The sequence below is a fragment of the Kwoniella dejecticola genome, chromosome 3 (assembly GCF_000512565.2).
Source record: "Kwoniella dejecticola CBS 10117 chromosome 3, complete sequence".
In the NCBI taxonomy this organism is placed as follows: Eukaryota; Fungi; Basidiomycota; class Tremellomycetes; order Tremellales; family Cryptococcaceae; genus Kwoniella; species Kwoniella dejecticola.
In genome coordinates this window covers 1,002,782-1,028,040 of record NC_089303.1, presented here as the reverse complement: position 1 = coordinate 1,028,040, position 25,259 = coordinate 1,002,782, and the positions used below count along the sequence as shown (strand labels likewise).

Here is a 25,259-nt window from a genome sequence, read left to right as displayed (position 1 = left end):
GGCGAGTCATGTCATTTGGTCGTCACCTTTTCCGTCAAGCAGATCTGCTTTGAGGTTAGTCGCGTCAGTGGATCCGTGCTGGCATGACGTAATCGCAAAATCTCGACAAGCAGAAAGTGATGTGAGTACCACTGTCATACTGCACGAGGAAGTATGTAACAACACTTGCTGTACATCCCCTGCTACCAGCGGACTGAATGAAGCCGAGCTCACCACGAACACGTAAAACATGAGCAAGTGAGCATGGTCTGACACGTACAAATGATGATGTGACCAATTGACGCGATCGTCAAGACCGTCCCTCAAGCTCAAAGCGCTCCTCATCGATTTGAACGGCACTTTACATGTCGGTTCGGATCCTACCAACAACGCCGTCAAGGCTATAGAGAGGCTCAGGAAGTCGAAGATACCCTTCATCTTCTGGTGAGATGGCCTGTATCGCTGTATGTCATGCTTTCCTCGGATGATGGTTGCTAATGATCCACATTGGGTAGCTCGAATTCGACGAAAGAATCTTCGGCGCACTTGTTATCGAGCCTCAATGAGATTGAATTCAGAGCGGATAAAGAGGAGCTCATGACTAGCTTGAGCGCGTGCAAGGAGTTCGTACGAGATAGAGGATATAAGTGAGTCTGTCTGGCCTTCATCCTTTCCTTGCCTCTGCCTTTCCTGACCATGCCATTCATCCCTTAAAAGTCGATGGTCAAGCTTATGATTGCTCTTCCCACGCTTACGGTATGATATAATCAGACGACCTTATCTGCTGATGTCCGACTCTGCCAAGCAAGAGTTCGCCTCTCCGTCTTCCTCTTCAGCTTCAAGTCCAAGCTCGAGTCCAAATTCGGTGGATCAACCATACGACTCAGTGATCCTAGGTCTGCATCCACCATCACTAACATACGATAATCTCAATATAGCATTCCGTATCCTGAAACAAGAACCCATAGACATCGCTTCTACCTCATCACAATCAGGCCATGATTACGGATCAAGTGCGAAGACGAAGAAACCGATATTGATAGCACCGCATAGATCGCTGTACCAGCAATCTGCCAGTTCTGACCAACTACCAGAGGGCTTATCGCTGGGAATAGGACTGTTCGTTACACTTCTAGAAGAGGCTGGGGGGGTTCGAGCTGAGATAGTTGGAAAGCCAACCAAGAGGTTCTTTGAGCTTGCTATCGAACGCTTGAGGCGCAATGCTGACTTCAATGACGGTTTAGAGGGTGACGGGGAATTGGAGTATAAGGATGTAGGGATGATAGGGGATGATATTTCCAATGATCTGGGCGAGGGGGCGAAAGAATTGGGATTGACTAGAATATTAGGTGAGTGTAGCTGTGGTCTGACTGATACAATCATCCATACGCCGCATAACAGTATCATTGGTACTTGAGATTGAGATTGAATGAGCTGATGTGGACATCTTCTCGCACGCTTGTACATAGTCAAGACGGGGAAATATCGTCCGGGGAGCGAGAAGAGCGAGCATCCGCCAGATCACGCATATGAGAACTTTGCGAAATGTGTAGACGACCTCCTAGATCATAGAGAGTAGAGCATCGAGAATAGAGCATAGAGCATAGAGCATAGAAGATAGATCGATATGAAAGACCTGGTCATGAAATCATGACTCCATATGAACACATTGCTTATCTACTATGCGGAAGAGAAATGCGTCCGAGGAATTTTGAGCGGTTGTAATGTAAGTTACATACACGCTATTACGGTAGGACGTCGTCACATCTGTTGACGTGTTCGGTATGTGGGAGGTATTTGGGATTGGAATGAGTTCGAGATGTTATGGTCCCCGAGGTTACAAATTTACTTCCGAGGAAGTCCCCCGGGGTTAGATGGTGATCTTCAGTGCGATTGAGGCCGGACTGCATCGCATTTCCAACCGCTCTCCAAGCCATCCAGCGATATGTCGCAGATTTCCAACATGAATCCGGATCCGACTTGCCTATTGTACGCAAGCTCGTACCCGTAACCGCAACAATAGTCCCCTCTCAGCCAAGTAAATAGACCTTCGGCCGATGCATCTCTCCTCATTCATACCGGAGTTGAGGAAGACCCATGAGCTCCTCCTCGGAATGTTCTCGTAGCGCGCGGGCGCGTTTGCACATCACCTAACGCCTCAAGTTTACGTGTTTTGTATCGGAATCTCTGATCTGATCTCCATTCTGACTGGCTGGCTGAGATTGTGGAATGCAACCGGCCAAAAAAACCAAATCACGGTCTTATCCGAATCAAATATCCTGGCCGGGTCGCCTTTTTAGCGGGGGAAGAGGTCCCTATCGATGAGGACCCGGATGATAGGGCATCGGTCCCGAGAATAACCACAATTAGCCGCAACTCACCATACAGAATACAAAATACCCAGTTGGCAGTGATACGCGTTCAGGGAATATTATTGGTAATCAGATCTATAGAAATGTAGAAATCAGACTAAACAAGGCTAAAAGTTGACTCGATTATCAATCATCTTTTTGACGTTTTCTCACGCCATACCCCAACATCAACAAACCATACATATATACCTCACCCTTCCCCCTTCTTCCCTTCTTCTTCTCTTTCTCTTCTTCATACATACAAGCTTCATTTTATCACACTTTATCTTGCCTACATACATTAGTCAAGATGTGCTGCTAAATTACTCGTACTCGTACCCAACCGCGCATAAAGAACGAACATCCAAATCAATCGTTCTTTGAATCAGTTCCCTTCAAAGTCATATCCAACCTATAAAAAGCAATCACAACGTCGTCCTCACCGACAACACACTACAACAACTCACTCCAACATGTTGCATACAATCCAGTCTGTCATCCTACTCCGAGGGCCCCCTCCACTAACCAAGTGCGCACCGACGGATCTACCACCACCAGCCCAGTCAATCCCGACTCTATCCCTACCAACCTTAAAGGATTAGACGTTGACTCATCAAGAGCCAAATATCTGGCTATAAAAGCATTTGAACAAAGTAACGTTAACAATAACAGTAACAGTATACTTATACCTGATTACCAAAAGGCTACATTGCCAGCTATACCAAAAGCTTCAATTACCGCGAAGCACACTTCAAAATCACCGCCGCTATCTCCATCGGTATCGCCCTTCAGGATCATCGACGAGATGCGATTTACATCCCCGCACGCGAAGCCCACCCTCACTCCGGTGGGCTTCAGGCTCCTTCACTTGTCCGAAAAGAAATTGTCCAACCTGGATGGTTCCTCTTACGACGAAGGACCCGCGCTCCTCAAGGGTGTTCTAGTCAAGGAAGCTATTCGAAGCGCTTGGCAATCTGTCCAAGAGGGCTCAGTCGTCGAAATGAACGACTGGACATCTCTCAGTGCTATGGGCCTCGATGTTGTATCTGAAGAAGACGAAGATGAGGAAGACCAAGTCGAAGCTCAAGTCACTTCTTCTACCTCAACAAGAGAAGAGAGATGGTTCGAAGATTTGCTCTCTTCCTTCGGCGAAGACGACTTCGATCACTCGCCTGCTCGACCCGAGTCCCACGAGTGGGTCGAGTCGGATGTATCGGAGCCTGTCTTCGATGAGTACGACTACGACTACGATGTGAACCAAATGGAAGCTTTCACTTTCCCTTCTCCTACATCTCCGACCTCTGCACCCATCACCACTACCACCGCTGTCCCGCAAGTCACGGTCGCCGATGTCGACGTTGTCGAGGTTGAAGATGAGGTCGAAGTTCTCGACCGAGAGCCCGTCGAAAGTGGACTCGAGCTATCGAAATCTACTATCGAGCGCTTGGATTCAACCTCTACCCTCCATGTGGCAGAACGACAGCCTGTTCATCTCACCCCTTCCCTGAAGCCTGTTCCATCTACTGGCTTGGTCCCTCCCTCACCTATCGAAGTCATCAAATCAGCTACAGACTGGGACGAATCGATCTACTTGTACCCCCAGCCATACTATACCGAGATGGACGATTACATCGATGATTTCTCGCTTCCTCCGCCATTGATCAGATCTCTCTCAAGTGAATCGACTAACTCGATTGTAGAGGAAGAAGAGTGTGGTACACCTCCTCTTCGGTACTCCGAGCTCAACGAGCAGCCCTCCTGGATCGATCAGCTTAAGAATATCGATGACCTCGTGGATGTTGATGAGCGTTCGGATAGTTGTGATGATGACGATGATATAGGCGCGAGGAGGTTCACCGAGAGTGATGTAGAGGGCGAACAAGGAGGCGTCAAGGTGTTGGGAGGAGTGATAGGGATGGCAATGGGGTACAATGAGGAAGGGTTCATTCTTATCTAGTGCCAGTATGATTTTATTTCGGTTGTTTGTTTCTTTTATATTGCTCAAGTAGAAAATCCAGGAAAAAAAAACCCAAAAAATCTTTCAGGTGTTTTGCGTTTCCTTCTTACTTTTATCTTTCTCATGCATCTTTGTGCGTGAGAATACGTTCATGACTGGCAGTCAGCCTACAGTTTCTGAGACAGCAAACGAGATGAACCAGGGACAAGACAGTCGTGGCATCTCAGTCATCCGACAAGCAGAGCATTTGTACAGTGGGCTCAACCACCTCCACCTGCCATGTCCAAAATTCAAAGCTCAAAGCTAAAATGTTCTTGTGCATGCTCATGCTCGCATTCTTCTTTGGCTCTCCTATGTCTAGCTAGTTCTGAACAAACGTGAACATGCAAGGTGAGCTTCATATGCCGCAGCTCTCTTCCGCGTAACCCGATCATCTTGTACTATGGTCCCGAAGTGAGATGCTGATGCTGACCTCTATCTGGGTACAGCCAAATCAATAGCATATGTAGATACGGTCTACTCGGCCGACTCGATCGAATGGTGTCCTTTTGAAGGGTATCAAGATATCTTCGTTTGTGGGACATATCAGATTATCAAGCCTGAAGATGCAGAACAAGCGGCAGTCCCAGATCCATCCGTTGATGTTATGCATGAAGATAGCGAGGAAGAAGAGATAGAAGCTGGACCTAGTAAACCCACTCAAAGAAAGGGCAGGTTGTTAGTTTATCAAGTCGCGGAGGACGACTCTTTGTGAGTCGCTTTGTCCTTTTTGTGGAGCCTTTCTGTGGCATAGCTGCTTCGAAGGCATATGCGACACTACGGAATCAAGCCCCCCCCCCACCCGCGGATTCGTCTCAATCTCATATATCACGACACCCGCGCTGACACTGGTTCACGTGCAGAACGGAAATCCAACGAATCGAAACTCCAGCTATATTGGATACGAAATGGTGAGCTCAGAGGCTGTTATCTTCTGACAATGCTACTCGGATTAGCAGACCATTTCGCATATATTCACACTTGCGAACACAGGTCGCCGGAATTGAACCAAGGGAGACCGGTATTAGGGGTAGCAGATGCGAAAGGGCACATCGCCCTGAATGCTTTGAATAGCGAAACCGTGAGTTAATAACATGACCAAGCGGTTGTCATAGCCCACATAACCCCCTTTGATGATATTGTTTGAATTTCTGTTTGTGGATTTGCTTGGCAGAGACGATTGGAGCTATTGCAGCAGATCAATGTGGACGACGACACAATACTTTGCCTATCTCTGGATTGGTCGAACCGCTTAGACTCGTACGTCCTTCCTCCGTTGGTTCTCTATCCTGTCCGTCCCAGTGCAGTATCCCCTTCCTCTTGCCTCAAAATGACACTGTATGGTTTACGATGCTTTGATTCGCTCTACATTGATTCTCCACTCGTTCCCACGTCCAATATCCTCTCTTCTCTCCTGCATTTCCCACCGCTCATTTACTATCTCAACTCGTTTCTCATCTAGCCCAACTCAATCTGACTTTTCCCGTTCTCTGCCTTTCCCCCTGGGCTCGATTGTTCCGGTCTGCCATGCTACACTCAAGCCATGGACCTACGGTTCAGCCTCGCTTCTCACTTCGTCTCCTTGACTCGCGTCGCTCCAAATCTCTTGTACCGGCTACATCTCGCTTCCTTCATCGCTATCTTCGTCGGGCGTTATCCCGCTTCATCTCTTGCCTTCCTTCCACTTCACGGTGCATTCTACCTGTCATGGTCTTGTGACCACATACTGCTTTTATCGGTCGTCGTCAAGGCTAATGCTGACTCATGCATTTCTACCGCCTTGCTACGTTACCGGACTCTCAACCACGCAGTTCGGCAGCAACATCAATTATCGCCTCCCTCTCCAACGGAAATCTGGCACACGTCATACCAGCTCCCACAGGATGGGAGGTCGACTCAACTTGGAAAGCTCATGATTTTGAGCCGTGGATTACCAGCTTTGATTGTTGGGATGCGAATACAGTCTGGTCAGGTGCGTTCTCATCACACCATTCATCGTCCGCCCTCCATCGTCATTTACCCGACTTCGTTGGAACCCGGTGATCATGTTTTAGCTAAATGGACATCTTCTGTTCTGGAAGGCGGCGACGATTGTAAATTGAAAAGATGGGATATACGCGAGACGTTCAGGCCTACCTTTGTGAACAAAAAGTAAGCAGCGTTTCTACCCATCATACGTTTTCCTCGTCTCGGCTGATTTGAGGAAGCAGTTTCGACGCTGGAGTGACCACTATCACGTCTTCCCCGCATACCGAGCATCTCTTAGCTGTAGGAAGGTGAGCACCTTTGATCTCTCATGCCACATATCTTATGCCCTAGGAACAACCAAGTGCTTTTGAGGAGAAAGTCAATCAGCTGATGACGGAGCTTGCTTGATACCAATCTGTGTAGCTATGACGAGAATCTACGTATATTCGATACTCGATCACCGAAAGAACCAATAACCACCATCCACCTCGGCGGAGGTATATGGCGAACCAGGTTCCATCCCTCACCTCAACGGAAAAACGAGATTCTAAATGGATGTATGCACGATAACTTCAAAATTGTCAAATTATCAGATTGCACCATCGACCTCAACGTCGATGCAAACGAGCAAGGAGGAGAGATAGTAAGGACATTTGAGGCACACGAGAGCTTAGCATATGGATGCGATTGGTCAAGATTGCCTGATTCCGAGGAAGGGACGCTGATAGCTAGTTGTTCGTTCTATGATCATGCTATGCATTTATGGCGGGTTGATCCTCTTTCAGCTGAATTGCAAATTCGTGTTGTCGATCGTAATGACACTCAACGCTTGACGATAACATCGACAAAGCGCAATATAAATATGCATGAGCATGTCGCACAGCGCTGTACATTCTGTTCGATGAATGAATACAAACACGCACGCGCAAGATGACTGAATCCGATGCGGACAACACATGTACAGTGCAATAAGCAGTACGAGTACAATACAACATCACATGCTACATTCCATGTGCAATATGTCATATCGCCAAACATCATAATTTGAGGAATACAATATCCCCCGACGCACATCTTCGCTGTGCACAATGACGAACCCTTATGCCGACTATTCATCCTCATGATCCTCATCGTGATCCGACTCATCATGCTCAATATCCCTGATATCTTCATCTTCCGAATTGCGTCTGACCTCCTCAGCTGTGTCCTTTACAGCTTGATCTTGGGGTCTGACGGGAGCTTCCCTAATTTGTTTCCTGTACATCTCAGCAAATTGTTCACTCGTAGTCGCCTGCTCCCACGATTTATCATCGCGGATCTTCATGAACCTCGGAAACCTGATGGAAAGGCCTCTTTCGGATCCGAGTAATGTTGACGCCGCAGGATAAACAGGTGATAAAGTGATACTAGATTGTATCGAAACACAAATTAGAGAAGTCAGCGAAAATTAGCAATAATTCATCTACCGCGCCGCAACGAATCGGGATGTCTAGATCATCAAACGGGCGAGCGATGAAGTGAGGAAGACCCAGACAAAAAGAAAACAAAAAGACGGGTCCGCCCCAACTCACTCAGCACCACGTATTTCCCATACTTCGGAAGGCTCGAACCAGAAATCAGGTCTTAAGCCATTCGTATCGTAGAAACCCAACTGCGTGTGAGGATTACATTTCTCAGGTAATCCTTCCGGAGGAAATCGCTTCAAGAGGTCTTTATAGAATTGATCCGAGAAGCCTAATATACCAAAACAGCCAAATCAATCGATATTCAGTCTAAAAAAACCACCTTCGAGTTTTGGATGAGGAGACAAAAGAAAGAGAAAAGAGTGACGATGCTCACCTGATATACACTTGCATACAGCTTCAAGTGCCCCAGATTCAGGATTATGGCAAGCAAGTAAGATGGGAGACCACCATCCTGCCTTTCGACCTTGTCCCCACCATGCGCCGATCGGTACCAAGTCCAGCGAGTCGCCTAGACCTTCAAGGTAATCTGCGATCACCTTCATCAGCTCTGCTCTGTGGCGACCAAGAAGGTCCTTCATCGGATAAAAACGGGATGGACCTACCTTTCTTGACCTTCAACCAACCTTGACTCCGTTGATCGGGCTCATAGGTTGCAGGTAAAGGTTTCCTCTTCCCGCCTTTATTCTTCTTCTTCGACGGTGTATCCCCAACATTGGAGTTCGTATCATCTTCGTCATCTTCGCCTGTGAGACCTTCACCAGACTCCAGAAGCTTGACCATGAGACCCTCGCATTTCTGCTCTACAACCGATTCGAAGAATGCCTGCATTTCCGCAGGGACATCTTGTAGTGCAGTCGAGTCTAGCGAAGCGACATGGGCGAATCGCGCTAATGTGGGATCGGATGGGTCTGAGAAGGCCGCGAAGAGTGTTCGAAGGAGGTGCCGTCGGTGCGAGAAAGGAGAGTCCAGTAAAGGCTGCGAATCAAATATCGTCAGTTGATAACCGATGGTCATTCAAGCTTGACAGGGTATAATCCCCAGCATTGAGGTGTTAGAAATGCAAGGACCGCTTACCTGATCGTTCAGCAACATCAAGTCGAACGCGAAGACACCAACGACTACTTTGATGTCCTCCACTCGTACGTCCTTCTTGGCTCGATTCGACAAATCTTGGAACGTTCGGTACGCTCCTGTGTCTTTGTCGACAGCGACGATCTCGGCATCCATGATAAACGATTTGATGTTACGAGTCTTCAGTAGATCGAGGACGCTTTGTGAGGGTGCGGAAGCTTCAGATGGGAAGGGTGTGGGTGATGTCGGTAAAGGGCGAGTAAGCATTGTAAGGACAAGTTGACAGACATCAGGGTATTTCTCCGTCATATCTTCTAGGTGTCTTCCGGAAAACAGATTGGTCAGCTTCTGAGCCGCAGATCCGATCTTGTACAGTCATGCAGAAACGCCGACTGGTCTGCGAGGGATAGAACACCGAAGTAGGCGGATTACACTTGACACTCACCTGCTGAATAGCCTGACCCATACTTTGCCTTCGTCGCCCTGAACCCATCTTCCTCCTCCATCATCCTCTCCTTGCGGCCCATCAATTCGCGCATGTATCTGTACCCTCTGTCCGTCCAATTTCGCTTCGGCAGTAAAGGGTAACGTGCCGAGTCGAGTGAATACCTCGTTCAAAGACCGGGTGATAGATCCCAGCATGGGTGAAAGGGGAATACCTGGTGGACAGCCAAATTCAGCAATAGAGTAATGAAATTTCATGTAAGGTCTGAAGGAAAGCGACTCACCGACATTCACTCCTACTCGGTCTTCTAAACCCACAAGTCCGCCTTGATCAAGCCCAACGACCAGATCTCCATAGTTTGGGTGCCGTACATATACCTTTCTAACGATCTTGACGGCCTCGATGCATCGTTCTTCCACTTCCTCTCGGGCTGGATCAGGCTCAACTTTCGGCCTAGGCTGACGCTTCTGACCTTTCTCAAGCTTCTTTGGTGGTGGCGGCAGGGGCTTGACGGAATCAATGAGCTCTTTCGGCATATGTAAGAGAGCTGTAGCTCTCGCTAGTGCAGTGAGCAGAGTCTACGGGGATAATCATGCTGAATTGTCAGGCGAGGTCGATTTCGTATTTCAAATGTGATTTGAACTCACAAGCCTGACAGCGCCGATCTACGAAGGGAGGACTTCATCAGATCACGGTCCGATAGAAACAGAGAGAGGATTAATGCTCACACGTAGATTTCCCACCATACTACGCACTAAGAATCTGACCTCTTCTCCTCTCGCTTGGACCATCAATTTGCGGACTACATCCCCCTTGATACGTCCGCTCTGACTTCCCTTCACTTTCGACAATCCCAGCATCCTCTGATAGACGTCGCCGACTAGCAACGGTGAAGGTTTCACCAACGTCCGCAGATTGTTCTTGGCTTCGAAAGCGACATCTCCCGGATCTCCCCATTTGTCCCATAATTTCTTCAGATCCTTCGGCTGCAGACCGGATACAGAGGTGACTGCTTTCGTCAATATCTGGGATCCGATGCCCAGTTCGCACGGCAGATAGTTCGGTAGTAAGTGATTGGAGAGAAGGTATAGGGATGGCTTTAGGTCGATCGGAGAAGCGTGTAACAGCAGATGAAGGAAGCTGATGGAGCTTATGAGTCAGCTTTGCGCATCCGATTTGCACGTTGCGCTGACGCCTATACATATGAGGACAACTCACTTCGTTAAGACCCGTACTATGAGGAGTCTAGACCTCGTACTTGAAACTTGAACATAGACCCCAACCAAGATACTATAAGGTAATCTGGCCTTAGGCCATTTCGACGTATCTATCTCTGAAGGCCGGAAGAGAAAAGCGTCTGTGTCGAAGTCGATAGGCTCGACCGCGTCGGCGGCTGCAGAGGTGATATTTTGCGGTTTGCTCGGCGAGATCAGGACGGGTTTTACATCTGCCTTTGGTTTCAAGTCTTGCTCCGAATCTAACGGAGGAGGGGTCCTCGGTACAGGTTTTGAAAAGATTGATGCGACTGGTTTTGGCTTCTGCTCTTGTTTCTCTTTCTTCACAGGTGGTAGCTGGTGTTTACTGGAACATGACCCATTGACGCCCTTCGCCTCGGAGTATGGAGGATCAACAGAGATGATCTCGTCCTGATCATCCTCTTCATTCTCATTTGGAGACGCTTTGCCTTTACCTTTACCTTTATCTACTTTTTCCCACTCGGCAGCTAATTTCCTAGCCAGATTCGCATCTGCAGTCTCTCGGATTCTCGCGGGTGTCGGGGAGCCCTCATCCGAGTCGTCGACGCTGATTATCGTGTCATTCCTTGCAATGCCATTGGTTTTTGCCTTGGGCTTGGAAGGGGAAGTGAAGAAATTCGAGATAGAAGTTTGCTGATTCTGCTGAGAAGCTTTCTTAGATTTCTTGGTTGGTGGAGGAGTTGAAGCTTTAGCTTGACGTTTCGGAGCCATTGCGATACAATGACAGCTGAAGTCTCTGCCTCTTTCCCTTGGGAACAGGATCAGAGGTCGGATTCTCCCTAGCCCTGGCGGTATCCTCATGAAAGGTCGGGGATCGTCGTATGCACTTGAAACATCCACGTACAGCGTTCAGCAGGATGATTATTCGAAAGATCAACATTACAAGATCGCGTATTTAGTGTTTAGTCGGATGACATCACCTGGATCTGGAAAACCGAATCAACCGGTAATTCGATCGCGTTCTTGACCTCGTATTTCGCGCGTGGCAAGCCACTGACCCAAAATTCGACGGAGATAGAACGGCGATGAGTTCTCACATGTCCGCTTGCACAGATCTTTTCGTCCTGATCTAAACTAAAGTCTGTAAGACATCTGGTGCATGAGGAGGATTTTCGGCTTCGCTACCGAACCGACGCTTTGACCATCAATAAACCTCCTAGCTCACGGTCAGAGATGAATGCTAAAGAGCATCGATGAGCGCCTCTGGCGGTAAAGATCGACAACCACACTTTAATTCCATTTTAGTTCCGCCTTCTTACAGCGCTTTGAGAGACGCTCTCACAGATTGGGTAATTCTCCGGATCCCTGATTCCGAAGATTGGCATCGCTGCATACTTGATGATCGGCTTGAACTTCTCCGACGGTCCGCCGGCTGATTTGGCTTGACTATGTCTGTTGCATAGGTCGACATCCAACATACCTCGGTGACGACTACGGAGATCAAGACGAGGAGACGGAGATCATTAAGCGTAGTCCAAAGGAGGTCAGCTGATCTGTGAAACGAACCCAAAGTCCTTGGGGGCATCTTAGGGCTGATGTATGCCCATAGCGTGAGATGACTTTGGCTCTGTACTCCGTCTGATTCGGACCCCTCAAAAAGTCGAAGAAAAGCTTACGGGCGAGAAACGGATATCACTTACCCTGCTCTGTGCTCGAGGAGAACAACAAGTGGGGGCATGTCGTACTCCGACTAGATGGATCATTTATTTGGAGCGTTTGCCGAACACGTTGAGAGAGAACAAACCGTCAAAGGCATGGTGAGTGCTATAGATCAATTTGCCTCCGAAACACCGAGAAAAACATAGCGAGCTCGTCGTGTGAATCTCGCTTGGTGCATCGACGACCAAGGTCACACACTACCCCACTAGCACGCCACATGAGTCAGACACGTAAGCAAGCAGCTGTGCAGTACTCATGTTACATGCCAAATTGAGTCGTCTGTAATCAGATAGCGAATTGTCTGGTGTGGGAGTCAGATTACATCCGAGGTACAGCGGTAAATGGAAAAAGTGATTCCGAGAACTGTCATTTCGGTTAAAGTCACTTTGCATTTTTGCCTCTTTTTGCCAAGTAAAACACCTCACACTGCTTGGATCTACCTCAAGTGAAGCAGCAATTCCCGACTCTGTCAAGATCGTCCAGATCGACCATCATTCTAGTAGTTTGCTTTGAAACAATCTTGCATAGCAACTCGTACATTTAGCATTTTGGCCCAGATCCAGCGGCGAAAGTCAAGCAAGGGATCTGTGAGGTAGAGTTCGGTCATCGGGTTAGCGCCAAAGCTAGTGAATCGCAGCTAGTACCTTAACAAGGTTGATTTTGTCTTAATTCGATACATCCATCACCAAGCAGAAATAGGAAACGCACCAAACAAAAAAGCATCCGACAAGTCGTAGCATCGTAAATCAAAAACATTCTCATAGGAATAAGATACGAGGCGATCACCAGTAAACACAGCAGCAACAGCAGGTGCAGAACAGTGCACATACCATACCCCTTGCACTTTTGATTGCATCAAAGGTACTTGATTGGGACTACAAAACAATTCAAGATGATCAAAACATCAACGACTCCAACGGCATCCATCAGATCTCTAACACATTCCCCCACCCCCACTCGAACTAATTATGACCGAGTACCAGGACAAGGCTCAGCATCATCACCGAGCATACACGGCGAAGTAAGAGGCACAGATTCATATGCATCATCCTCATCGTCGTCGTCAAACATCAACAATTTCAAAAAACATAAAACATCGTTAGATTTCATTTGTTCTCCTTCTGATCCAACTCAATCAACATCACCAAAGTCAAGAGAAGGCAGTTCGACACCTCATTCGTCTTCATCACCTTCATACATGTCACCCAAACCTTCATCACCTCCCCCAGCCTCTTCCCTCAACTTCGCATCCGCGGGTGTATCAACTTCACCTGATGGGCAAGGCAAAGGTAAAGGGAAGGACACGATGAGCGGTAGAGGCGCACTGGAATGTCTGCCCAGAGAACTATTAGCTTTGATAGCCTTTCATTTGGTGACTGAAGGTAGACAAGAAGAAGAAAATGATGAGATATACGGTAAACATCCTTCAAACCTGTTACCGTTGCTATTCACCTCGAAATCGATATACGAAGCTATATGCTTCGATAACAATCCGCAGCTCTACAACAGTTTATTCAGAGCGACCTTCGACACTAAAGCTTTAGATCGAAGGTATCATTGGATGAAGAAGCACCTGCATAGACCCCCGCCGAGCAATCCAAATGGAAATGGAGAGAAAGCCAAAGGAAAGAAAGTTTTCGACTTGTTTGCGGATCCAAGAAGTTGGGCAATAGACTATAAGACGAGATGGGAACAATCATTCAGAATGCGCCAGGTGGCCAAGTATTGTAGAATCGAGATTCCTGGTGTTTGCGACAAAGAAGCGTATGTTGCGGATCTGTGGAATGTTTGGTTCTTGTTGACGGAGAACGGTGAGTTCCTCGGTATCCCGGCCTTCTCTTTCGCTACACTCGGACATTATGCAAATCATCCAGATGGACCCCTCGGACACGCATGAACCCTCGGTGCTCTTGCGCTTTGCTCAATGTCGTAGATTGGCTTACCTGTAATGACAAGGACAAGATACGTAAAAAGCTGACATCGTCTGATCTTCGCAGACAACAAAAACATCAAATTCTTGAATACGCAATGTGATCTCAAAGGATTTGTCCTTGCGTTTTATAAAGAGAACCTGCTCAAGGAATCCCTCGTACCTGGATATCCTCGAGACACGGGTGATAAGGCTTTGGCTGTATGGTGCTGTCTTCTGGCTGGTATTGGTGAGCTTTTGCCAAAACCGAAAAACTCACCAATGCGGATAGGAGCTCACGTCATCCTGACTCGTAGACAACCTCGGGGAAGACACGCCTGCCGAGGTGGACGAAAAGATCTTCATGCTGCGGCCTTACGTCTTCGCTTGTGCCAAAGTGAGTTCATTTGCACAGCGCGAAACGTGTTGGATCACTGATGGCGGTTGCTGGATCAGTATGACACGCATTACGCACCGTGGCATTATCGAAAACTCCCCTTCTGTCCTCCTGATTGCGTCGAACACGAGACAGACGCCTCTATCCGACTGAAAGCGATGACATACAAACGGTTTGGATACACCTGGAAAAGAGCACCGCCTCATTTCGTCTTGGGAATCTACTTGGTGTTCATGCGATTGTTAGAAAGGCAGCCTGACAGGGTAGGATTGAAAGCTGGAAGTTCCACTTTCTCTCAATCGCCATTCGAAGCCGGTCTCCCCAGTTTATTCAGCGCCTCAAAATTGATACCTTCGATAGAGCACGATCGGGAATGGCAGAGGAACACAATGTGTCAAGATCCGCATACTTCTCCCGGATTACCACCATTAGCTTTCTCAGGCTTAGTCAAGGGATTTTGGAGAGGAAAATTCCTGTTCTACGATTTCGACCTGTACCGACAGATCTTAGCTGGGAACATGCGAGGAGTGTACACGGGGACGTTCGCTGAGCAAGCTGCGGAGTTCGAGCTTTATGAGACAATCGTGAAGTTGCCGAAAGAGAAGATTGGAGGAGAAGGACCGTTGTTGGCGGCTGGTTTCAAGGATGAATACGATGAAGATGGATCTCAACAGACGGCGATCAAGGGAGGGTATGGATTTGAGATCTGTGACGAAGATGAGGAGGTGCAAGAAGGCTGGACGAAGGAGATACTCATAAGTGGAAGGGTGAGCTTTTTCCTTGAGATGCGGTTTTCCTTTCGATTCTGTATTTCTACAAGAGGCACAAGTCCAGTGACAGATGCTTACTGTGTGTCTAATCTTCAGGCCCGGACAAGTTGGGGATGGGCAAAAATGAGAGGTCGGGTACGATCCTGGGATGGTCTGGTAATTATGGAAATGACTTATTCGGTGAGCACCGGGCATAGCTTGGAATACTAATGGTCCAGGCTGTCAAATTGACACTGTAATCTGCCATTGCAGCGCCATGTGATGGGTCGATGGATCTGGCGAGGGTATTTGCATACTGGTGGATACATGGTGGGCAGATGGCGAGATACTTTCACAGCGGAAAACCTGAGAGGTAAGTCTCCAGGCTCTTGCGATATGATCTGTTCGAGGGAGATTGCAGATGGGTACTGACTTCAGGCAATATAGGCTATGAGGGAGCGTTTGGGATGATACGAGCTGGAGATGCCTTGTATCCGGATCATTTCCCTAAACGAATGGAGGATTCCCTTGGAGTAAATGCCAATGTCCATCAAGGCCAAGGTCAAGGTCAAGGTGGTCATGGAAATCATAATCAAGGTAATAATGCGCAACATAATTCAAGTCAACATCAAAATCAAAGTGGTCAAGCGCAATCATCTCACAGTCACTCAACGTCCAGCACAGCTACCACAAGCGCAGCGCAAGCATCGTCGTCAACAACGGGGAATAACAATACGAGTCCGGGATCACAACGCAGTCCCACGCAGTCTCGAGCTTCTTGAACCATCCAATAGTGAAGATCGCAGATAGAGAGTGTGTTGGCCTTCTTTAGCAAATTCCCATGATCGTGAAACGTGAGACTACAGTGACGAATATATGATCTGGCTGGAATGATCGGGTAGGGGTAGGACGAGCTGGAGAGATAGTCCATCACTTTGAATCGTACATTGTTCGTCCATGTTCTTGTGCAGTTCGCATCGATATGGATGGATACGAAGTCAGACATGCATATACGTTCATGTTGTCGCGCACACTGTGCATTTGTTGATCCTATCGATTCGTTAGCAGCTAGTGAGAAAAGTTAGATAATCAGGTGGAGGTTGACCATTAATTATTCGATCGGTTGTTGGACTGGTAAATCGGATGACGTAGGATGAGTACGAGCATTGAATAATAGTGTGCTCATAGGTTTGAAATTATCGCATCGGTTCGAGGTGATGGGATGCGGTATCGTATATAGGTGAAAGATGGCATGAACATGCATAGATTCTTCTTTAAACTGAATCGCGTCCAAGAGAAAATCTTGCCTTAACAGTGGAAACGTCGTTCTCTTCTCCTGAACTAGAAAAGTAATCTAAGTAATAGAGCGGACAAAATGGTCTGGCAAGTCGATTTGAAAGGAAAGACTATCGTAGTCACTGGAGGTAATCGGGTGAGTGTCGGTTCAATGTGTGTGGTCTTGCTTGTTGGTCTGCCCTGGTTATGCTTAACTCCGTCTAGAGTGCTGGAGCATGGTTCTTGAAGTGGTGGTGATGGTAATACCGAGGACGGTGCTGATAAATCACGCCTTGTATCAAAGGGTATCGGTCTAGCTATTAGTGAACAAGTAGCGCAAGGTAAAGCATTGGCCTTGTCTGTAAGGAGTAACGCAGTTAGGACCACTGACTGAGATTGAGATTTTGCTTGATATAGCCGGAGCACACGTCGCGATCATCTATCGATCTAGTAAAGATGCGCCTGAAGTGGCTAAGAAATTAGCAGAGAAGTACGATGTCCATGTAGAGGTGAGCGGTGAACCATTCATGAACTGATCCGGAGCAGCTTTACAGATTACTGATTGGACATTGCTGGTTTCCATCCTTTCCCGACTACAGGCATACCAAGTGGACGTGGCTGATCAACAAGCTATAACGGAGCTATTCAAGAAGATATACTTCGACGTAGGACCTATTGGTGGGGTGGTCTGTAATGCGGGTGAGTCAAGCCACTACCATCATTCATTACTCAGGTCCCGAATAGTCGAGAACAAATGATTGCATTTCATATGACTTGCTTCCCTCCTCGTGATATCCTCTGTCCCCCGACCTGATCTCTTCCGTGTGTAGCATGTAGACAGTAGCTGATATGTTGAATTGGTACGAAAAGGCATCAATGCTAAGAAGGACGCCTTGGACTTGACGAAGGAGGATTTCGACCAGAACTTCGGACCCAACGTATGGGGAGTCTTCACCTGCGCCCAAGCTGCCGCTAGGTTATGGAAGGAACATGATTATAGGAATGGAAGGATCGTCTTTGTCTCTTGTAAGTGGACATGAACTTCTTCAAGTGTTTTTGTCTTGAAGAGCTTCATCGGGGCGAACTTCTGCCACGATCGAATCCAATCGAAATGTCCGGACCGAATTCTGCATATCTACGTATCGCTGATCTTGGTGGGCCTCGCATCGCTGTGTGCGCGCTATGATAGCCGTCTCGGGGACCATAGCCAATAAGGGAGTGCAACAAGCTTTCTATAACCCTACCAAGGTGAGCTCACTCCTAGATCCATGAAGGAGGTCTGACGCAATCTCCTGAACACCTCGCTTACCGGTGGATACTGTTGATAGGCTGCTGTGATATCACTAGCAAAGACACTCGCGATGGAGTGGGCTTCCCAGGGAACTTTGGTAAGTTCTCCTCGTCAACCTTTTTGGAACAATGATTATGAATTACGAGCAATGCAGCTAAGCGAAGTCTTGTCGCTCTGATTAGGTCAACTGTCTATCGCCAGGCTACGTTTTGACAGATATGAACGCTTCATTGCGAGACAACGCTGAAGAACAAAAAGAAATCGCTGCTCAGACCATGGTGAATCGAATTAGTACACCAGAAGAGCAGGCTGGTACGGTCGTTTTCTTGTTATCGGATTACGCTACGTGTGAGTCTGACTTTTCTGCTTTCCCCGGGCAATGCGCCCTCGTCTCCTCTTGTCTGTCTTGTCTTTGGCAAGGATGATCAAGATGGGGGCGCCGTTGCTAATGATGGATGTTGTCAGATATCACCGGTACCCAAGTTGTGGTCGATGGTGGATTACATGCTTGGTGAGCGGACATAGGGGATGTAGATGTGAGGTGTAGGTGTAGTAGCAGTAGCAGTAGCAGTAGCAGTAGCAGTAGCAGTAGCAGTAGCAGTAGCAGTAGCAGTAGCAGTAGCAGTAGCAGTAGCAGTAGCAGTAGCAGTAGCAGTAGCAGTAGCAGTAGCAGTAGCAGTAGCAGTAGCAGTAGCAGTAGCAGTAGCAGTAGCAGTAGCAGTAGCAGTAGCAGTAGCAGTAGCAGTAGCAGTAGCAGTAGCAGTAGCAGTAGCAGTAGCAGTAGCAGTAGCAGTAGCAGTGGCAGTGATGATAGTGGTGGTATACGATGTATTTAATACAGCTGATATCGCTTTTTCTCATTTCCTCAAAGCATGGCTTGGGGCAGCGCGAGCACTGAAGAGATGCATCGTTCAGTCTTAGCTCTAGATGAAGTGATTGCCTGAATGATGGTTCGGTCCGTCCTTCTTGATCCGCCTGATGCCTGTGATTTTAATCTTATGGCCGAACGATAAGTTATCTACGGCCGCTTCTTGATCGGATATGACCGAGACCGAGTCCGGATCGAATGGGTGCCGCACCGTAAGATCCGGGAAAAGTTGTGTTTATATTTAACTCGACTAAGCACGACAGCAGTTTGTCAAGGATTGCTTGCGAAGTAAATGATTGATTGTATAGACTACCATCTAGATGAAGGTTCTCATCGGTTGCGACTTCTACTTGGCGGTGATACTATACTTCATCGATATGTGCTATTGAGATCCTACGAAGAATAAACAAGTTCAAGTTGGCCTGCCCCTCTATCCGGCTACTTGTCGTCTGATCTAGTCGACGTGAAGTATGAGATCGCTTCACCAAACACAGCAAAGCCATCAAGTTTGAAAGTGTATTCGGGACTGGCATAGAAGTCGGAATAGGATACGCATTAGACGCCCTTACTTCTAACCTCTACTCCGGGTGCAGAAATGGCCGAATTAGAAGCGGATGAGATTGCGTTGGAGCGTTCATTCTCGCAGTCGCAGCGGCCCACACGGAATCAAGATAGGGAGATAGAGCTGCAGCAGCGCCGCGGAAAAGAAGATGCCAACCTGGACGATGGGAATAACCAGGGAGAAGATCATTTGGAGACGAAAGATGGTCGAGAATGTACGAACATTAGCAACTGTGCTGAAGAAGCAAATTCGACCTCAGATGAACGCAGGCAAGCTTTGATACCCCCTCCAAACCCAGCGCCAGCTTCGCCGGGACCTTCTTTTCAAGATCTCAGGGCTACACAGACCAATTTGACTACGACTTTGAATAAACCATATTCGGTGTTTACACCTGGTCAGAAATGGTTCATCGTAATCTTCAGCGCATTGGGAGCTATCTTCTCGTGGGTCACTCGCTATTATCCCTGTTCCCGATTATATACTGCTAAGATCCTCTCTGTCGGATCAATTATTTTGATTCGCTTCAAGGACGTACTGCTCCATGACAAAGCCGCTGAGCTAATTGACAATTTCACTTATTTGTCTCGCTTCTCATTCCATCGCCAGACCGATATCCACGAATATATATGTGCCTGCTATACCGACGCTGGCGAAGGCTTTTGATACGACGACGGAGAAGATCAATCTGACAGTGACTATTTACTTGTGAGCATTAACGTTGCTATCGCTCCTGATTTTTTAGAAGTTCTAGCTGACAAGGATCATGTCGACTTGGATTTGAAGGGTATTCCAAGCTCTCACGCCGTCATTGTGGGGTTCAGCAGGTGATTGCTATGGAAGAAGGTGAATTCCATTATTGTTCTACTTCCCAATGCAGTGCTGATCGTTCGAGTGATCACAGACCGGTCTTCATAGTCTTACTCACTATATACCTCTTATCGTGTATCGGCACAGCGCTTTGTCCCACATCGGCATACTGGTTATTGATGCTCATGAGAGTGCTGCAGGCTAGTGGAGGATCGGCATTGATAGCGATAGGTACAGGGGTAGTCGCTGATATAGCGATGCCCCATGAAAGGGGAAGGTATTTGGGCTTGTTCAATTTGGGTACTACCGTTGGACCTACTCGTGAGTCGATACGAGTTGAGCTTCATTCGAATATTGTACATATCCTTGTGTATGAATGGCGAAAGATATTTCGCAAGCTGATACGGTGTTTTGTTCCCCACAGTTGGACCTCTCTTAGGAGGGATCTTCGCTTTTACCTTGGGCTGGAGGTCGATCTTCTGGTTCTTATGTATATTCTGCGCATGTGTTTTGATCCCAATGATCTTGTGAGTCCGCCAGCTCCCCTTGCTACTTCTCAAGCACCAAAGCTTATCGTTATCCATATGATTTTTCCGTGCTTAGCTTCTTTCCTGAGACGCTTCGAGCCTTAGTTGGAGACGGATCTATACCGCCGCCCTTGCTGAACTGTACCCCAGCAGCCCTGATGCGGCGTAAAAGAGCATTGAAAGACCTTGAAGAGAGAGGCGAAAATCCTCAAAACTTGACTTCGAAACGTGCCAAAGTGCGCAATGTCAATCCTGAGACCGGAAAGCAATGCTGACTTAGTGCTTATGTATGGGACAGTTCAAACCCCTAGCATCATTCTTACTCTTTCTCGAACCTGAAATCGCATTGATGTTCACTTGGGCATCGTTGTATTACGCCTTCTGGTATGCCATATTGTGAGTCTATCGTCTCATGCTAGAGCGAGAGAAAGCTGGCGAAGACTAACATGATGGTGTTATTCGGACAGAACTATTTTTACTACACTGCTTGAAGATGAATATCATGTCAATGAAGTGATCATTGGGCTGTGCTATCTGTACGTAAAGATCCTATGATTCGTATATTGTTGGCATGGCATGTCACGAAGGGAAGCTGATGTAAGATTTGATGAAATCCAGGCCAGGAGGAGTCGGAGCGGGAATATCGGGATTTATGACTGGTCGAATAATGGATGTATTCTACAAGAAAGAAAAAAGACGTGTTGGTGGTGATCATCGCCAACGCCCGGATGAGTTCAGGCTGGAAAGAGTCAGATTTATGATACTGCCTTATCAAGTTGGGTGAGAAATAATCTCTTCTTCCTTGCTGTATTATCTTCTTTGCAGTTTGCGATACAATATTCAATCTGAACATGTTGTGCAACAATGCTAATTCAGAATGATATTCAGGATGTTGCTTGCGGCTACGATTGGTCTAGCATGGAGTACGACTACTCATACGCATATTGCCGTTCCGATCGTTCTCAATTTTTTCATCGGTATAGGAACAGGGTTTTTGACTACTAGTAAGCTAAGCTGTCTTCCAGCTCTTATGTTTATATTTGCGGGGAAGATGTGAGCTGACGTGAGACTTCTTAGCTACTATATATAGTATAGATCTATTCACGGGCCAAGGAGGGGCAGTGACAGCTACGGTAAGACCCCTTTGCGGACTTTTGCGAGTAGGCAGTGGAAGGTTGACTGTATGTTGATTAATGCTTTTGTGCATACAGTTCAACTTGATTCGATGTGCGCTGGGAGCAGTGACGACTTCGACTGTACAACTGATCGTGAACCGTATGGGCGCAGGATGGTGTTTTGTCCTGCTAGGTGGAATCTGTCTGCTAGCCACCCCAATACCGTTCATCTTGATAAAGTATGGACCGAGGTGGCGAAACATGCGCAGGGATAGAATCGAAAAGAAGCTGGCGCGGAATGATGCGACGCATACTCATGGGCCAACAGCTGTGGATCGCGATAAATAAACTTGATATACAGTATGTCTGTGAATGTATCGGATCTTGTATCCTTTTGTATTGCTTATGTGATGTATGCTTATGGACGTAGGAACATCTCCAGTGTCAATGACTACGATTGCTGCATTGACTTGACATGGGGTGCCACTGAAATGATGCGCACGGACCATGATATCGAATTATCAATACTGATGAGTCAACTTTGACTCCCTTTGACCATCACTCAACATTGATAGACAACTGACCGGAACACAGTGTGCTGCCATTCTGAGGTCAAATCGTTCAACCGTTGTTCTCCATTTCTGATCTCTCTTCTTGTATATTGGGTAGTAGCCCGGTCTGGTATATATAACATCATCTTCCTTTTCTTGTCATCTTCCCCTTGAAGGGCATTGGAGCGCATCTTGAACTTCTTGTGGATCATCCGGACGATCGTTCTCCTTCTTTTCTCTGTATATTTCTTGTACTAGAGCTCCGAATCACACCCTCTTGACCTATCATCATTAGCGAGGGCATCCCTCTTGGGCTTTCGCTGTCGAGAAACCCAATCGATCGACACGCTAAAACGACATGACTAGAGACGATACACCCAGAAGTACCCTTACCCAAATCGGAGGATGGAAACTAGGCAAGACTTTGGGAAGGGGAGCATACGGTAGTATACATTCCCCCCTTTTGCGCTTACACCAAGCTGACCAAAGTGACTTCGAACAGCTCACGTCCGCCTCGCTACTCATCCTAATGGTCATAAGGCAGCCTGCAAAATCCTTCCGGCTCTGCATCATGTTCCAGGAAGACACGTGAGCTGGGACGATACCGTCGATGCCATCGAAGCGCACAAAGAAGTAGTTCTACTCAAAGCTCTCTCTGGCGCAGGTGTACCTGGTATTGTAGGTCTGGAGGGAGTCATCGTTGAAGGGGGATGGACGTGAGCCTGCCTCTCATCTCATCTCGTCAGCTCTCAGTACAAGCCACCTCGTTCAGCTGATTAGCGTGAAATCGGTTAATCAGATACGTCTTTCTCACACTGTATCCCGCTTCTGCCTCTGCATACGATACCCCCTGGAATGAGGCCCACTTCATCATTTTCTTCAGACGACTCCTGTACACGATCGATATTCTCCACCGACTAAACATCAGTCACGAAGACCTCAAACGGTCCAACGTATTGGTCGATAATTTAGGCTTACCAGCAGTCGTTGATTTCGGATTCTCTCACTTCCGACCGAATGGGGGTTTCGTTCGAAGTTCGGGTGGCACGTTAGATTACTCAAGTCCCGAGAAGGCAGCTGTAAGTCTTCTGTCTCAATCAGTGATAGATCCTCGCAATAATGTTTTCTGTGTCTACCGTCCGCTTGCAGGATGATTTATACGAGCCGAAAGCGAACGATGTCTGGGCGCTCGGCATACTCGCCACGAAGCTGCTGGGCATTGCTCACCCATACAGCAGAAAACAACCTGATGAGAACAGCACTGCCGTCAGGGATCGCATCATCGAAGGGGAGGCTAGATTCAGCTTCAAAACCCGTCATAAAGCCCCTGGTGGTATCGGCGAGCTCATTTTGGGTATGCTCGAGCGTGATCCGCAACGCCGTTGGACCGTAAGTGGCTATTTCAACGAGACTGTGCAGAATCTCTTACTCTGATGCTTCGCAGATACCTCGAATCCTTCTTCATCCGTCTCTGCAGACCGATTATCCCGACCCAGCCCCTTTCAATCTACCACCCCTTCAACTATCTTACATGCACCGGATCGAAGAGTCAGTGGTTGACGATTTGTGTTTTCTCGCATTCATAAATAAGCAATTTGCACTGTGCGAAACTCCGCTGAAAATAATCCAACGTCTACACGGCACAGGGCCTTGTTGGGAGAAGCGATGGGCAAGCATGTTGGGCGCTTGGAGCAAGCGATCTGAGATGGACTGGCAGGATATCCCAATAGCAATCACTCCCTTGAGGGTAAGAAGCGGTAAGTCCCTCTTGCTGCCTAGGTACAACAACACTGAATTAACGAATCTTAATGTGCAGCTCCCACACTGCGATCGGAAAAAGTCGACAGATACGGCGGACGACCACTCAAGGAGATCTATCTCACGCCCAATGTAAGTGCTGAGTACTTATGAGTACTTACACATCCAACACTCATGCCGAATACTTAATCTAGGTCAACAAGGCGATCAAGCCGCCAAAAACACCCAAACAGACTGACAGGGAAGACAAAGAGAATCTCCCGCCATATCGTCCGAGAAAGTCTCGAATGTACGGCATGAAGACCAAGGAGGAGTCAACGAGCACAGCTCTCAACATCGTTAAGCCTGTAGTTGGTACAACTGGTGATTCCGAGGCCGGAGCGACTGCAGCACAGCCGAACAAAGTGCCCAAGGTCAAAGCTCATGGCAATCGGACGAATGGGAAGACCGCGGACAACCCTGCCAAGCCAGAAAAGACCTTGTCGAGATTCAAGGGGAAAGCAGTCAAAGTGAGTGACCGAGTCAGTCCCAGATGGCAGTGAAAACTGATCCGATTTTGTTTTCTCCCCTTGGACAGAACAAGCTTGTCGTACACGAGGATGAGGCGGATTCCTCCACAAAGCCTCCTAGCAGCACCGCTACCACCGTGCATCAGAAATCTACGACCGGACACGCAGCTCACCCGCTACCCTTATCTGCTGTGCCTGGATCCTCTCCCGACAACGCTATCCTCGTGGACAGCCCCACTGCCAAAGACGAAGAGCTAAAGGCAAAGCGAAAAATTACGGAAGCCAAACCGAAAGATAGACTCAATAGGGTGCCAATGAAGTAAGTCGTGCGCGAGTCCCGGTCCAAAATGCCTGCTGATCGCCAGCCGGTAGCACGCGGTCAAAGCTCAAAGGGAAGGGAGAAGAAAGTGGAACTTCGATTGCTGGTAAGCAGCTGAATAGTGAGTTGCGCCGAAGGGCCCATATGATGACGACGGGCTGACTATATACTGACTACGTCTCATAAATAGACCTCCATCTAGCACCCAACCGACCGAGAGGTGATGCTGCAAGGAGACGATCTCCTAGACTAGGTGACGGAGAAGAAACAGCCCCAAACGCTTGAGAAGAGCAGATTTGAGAAGCGGAATATGTGATGTGAGACCAAAAGACAGCCAAATCGAGAGAAGCAAGATGTGGTTCTACCTGTTGTACTATCTTGTCCCACCATTTTGGGTGAGATTTAATGTCTGTTGTATTCGAAATGCAGTT

The 25,259-nt window shown here is 47.7% G+C and overlaps 8 protein-coding genes across 8 annotated transcripts; 7 read left to right on the top strand and 1 right to left on the bottom strand.

Annotated features, from left to right (window-relative positions):
* Positions 1 to 229: 229 nt before the first annotated feature.
* Positions 230 to 1,558, top strand: I303_102764 (uncharacterized protein; the record flags this gene model as incomplete). The annotated part of the gene is made up of 5 exons (XM_065968623.1): positions 230 to 237; positions 295 to 423; positions 495 to 626; positions 751 to 1,328; positions 1,449 to 1,558. The coding sequence occupies 5 exons, from the start codon at positions 230 to 232 to the stop codon at positions 1,556 to 1,558; spliced, it is 957 nt and encodes a 318-aa protein (XP_065824695.1).
* Positions 1,559 to 3,135: 1,577 nt separating this feature from the next.
* Positions 3,136 to 4,287, top strand: I303_102763 (uncharacterized protein; the record flags this gene model as incomplete). Its single annotated transcript, XM_018406111.1, has 1 exon — positions 3,136 to 4,287. One exon carries the CDS (start codon positions 3,136 to 3,138, stop codon positions 4,285 to 4,287), a length of 1,152 nt encoding a protein of 383 aa, XP_018264605.1.
* A 383-nt stretch (positions 4,288 to 4,670) lies between these two features.
* On the top strand, positions 4,671 to 7,228 carry I303_102762 (uncharacterized protein; the record flags this gene model as incomplete). Its single annotated transcript, XM_018406110.2, has 9 exons — positions 4,671 to 4,677; positions 4,776 to 5,037; positions 5,190 to 5,237; positions 5,320 to 5,407; positions 5,501 to 5,586; positions 6,138 to 6,298; positions 6,408 to 6,477; positions 6,537 to 6,602; positions 6,718 to 7,228. The coding sequence occupies 9 exons, from the start codon at positions 4,671 to 4,673 to the stop codon at positions 7,226 to 7,228; spliced, it is 1,299 nt and encodes a 432-aa protein (XP_018264604.2).
* A 174-nt stretch (positions 7,229 to 7,402) lies between these two features.
* Positions 7,403 to 11,243, bottom strand: I303_102761 (uncharacterized protein; the record flags this gene model as incomplete). The annotated part of the gene is made up of 10 exons (XM_018406109.1): positions 7,403 to 7,700; positions 7,866 to 8,028; positions 8,134 to 8,286; positions 8,363 to 8,735; positions 8,835 to 9,153; positions 9,277 to 9,490; positions 9,560 to 9,854; positions 9,924 to 9,941; positions 10,005 to 10,416; positions 10,495 to 11,243. 10 exons carry the CDS (start codon positions 11,241 to 11,243, stop codon positions 7,403 to 7,405), a joined length of 2,994 nt encoding a protein of 997 aa, XP_018264603.1.
* A 2,146-nt stretch (positions 11,244 to 13,389) lies between these two features.
* On the top strand, positions 13,390 to 16,028 carry I303_102760 (uncharacterized protein; the record flags this gene model as incomplete). The annotated part of the gene is made up of 7 exons (XM_018406108.1): positions 13,390 to 14,002; positions 14,189 to 14,350; positions 14,418 to 14,497; positions 14,557 to 15,264; positions 15,364 to 15,447; positions 15,520 to 15,619; positions 15,694 to 16,028. The coding sequence occupies 7 exons, from the start codon at positions 13,390 to 13,392 to the stop codon at positions 16,026 to 16,028; spliced, it is 2,082 nt and encodes a 693-aa protein (XP_018264602.1).
* Positions 16,029 to 16,621: 593 nt separating this feature from the next.
* Positions 16,622 to 18,327, top strand: I303_102759 (uncharacterized protein; the record flags this gene model as incomplete). The annotated part of the gene is made up of 9 exons (XM_018406107.1): positions 16,622 to 16,678; positions 16,826 to 16,862; positions 16,939 to 17,030; positions 17,121 to 17,220; positions 17,392 to 17,547; positions 17,711 to 17,769; positions 17,850 to 17,909; positions 17,995 to 18,160; positions 18,278 to 18,327. The coding sequence occupies 9 exons, from the start codon at positions 16,622 to 16,624 to the stop codon at positions 18,325 to 18,327; spliced, it is 777 nt and encodes a 258-aa protein (XP_018264601.1).
* A 948-nt stretch (positions 18,328 to 19,275) lies between these two features.
* On the top strand, positions 19,276 to 22,039 carry I303_102758 (uncharacterized protein; the record flags this gene model as incomplete). The annotated part of the gene is made up of 12 exons (XM_065968622.1): positions 19,276 to 19,685; positions 19,849 to 19,947; positions 20,026 to 20,085; positions 20,144 to 20,370; positions 20,474 to 20,576; positions 20,653 to 20,812; positions 20,875 to 20,972; positions 21,044 to 21,112; positions 21,195 to 21,356; positions 21,465 to 21,580; positions 21,654 to 21,709; positions 21,788 to 22,039. The coding sequence occupies 12 exons, from the start codon at positions 19,276 to 19,278 to the stop codon at positions 22,037 to 22,039; spliced, it is 1,812 nt and encodes a 603-aa protein (XP_065824694.1).
* Positions 22,040 to 22,600: 561 nt separating this feature from the next.
* On the top strand, positions 22,601 to 25,113 carry I303_102757 (uncharacterized protein; the record flags this gene model as incomplete). Its single annotated transcript, XM_065968621.1, has 10 exons — positions 22,601 to 22,685; positions 22,745 to 22,958; positions 23,042 to 23,321; positions 23,392 to 23,631; positions 23,687 to 23,999; positions 24,059 to 24,132; positions 24,195 to 24,509; positions 24,578 to 24,828; positions 24,882 to 24,949; positions 25,019 to 25,113. The coding sequence occupies 10 exons, from the start codon at positions 22,601 to 22,603 to the stop codon at positions 25,111 to 25,113; spliced, it is 1,935 nt and encodes a 644-aa protein (XP_065824693.1).
* Between the last annotated feature and the right edge of the window lie 146 nt (positions 25,114 to 25,259).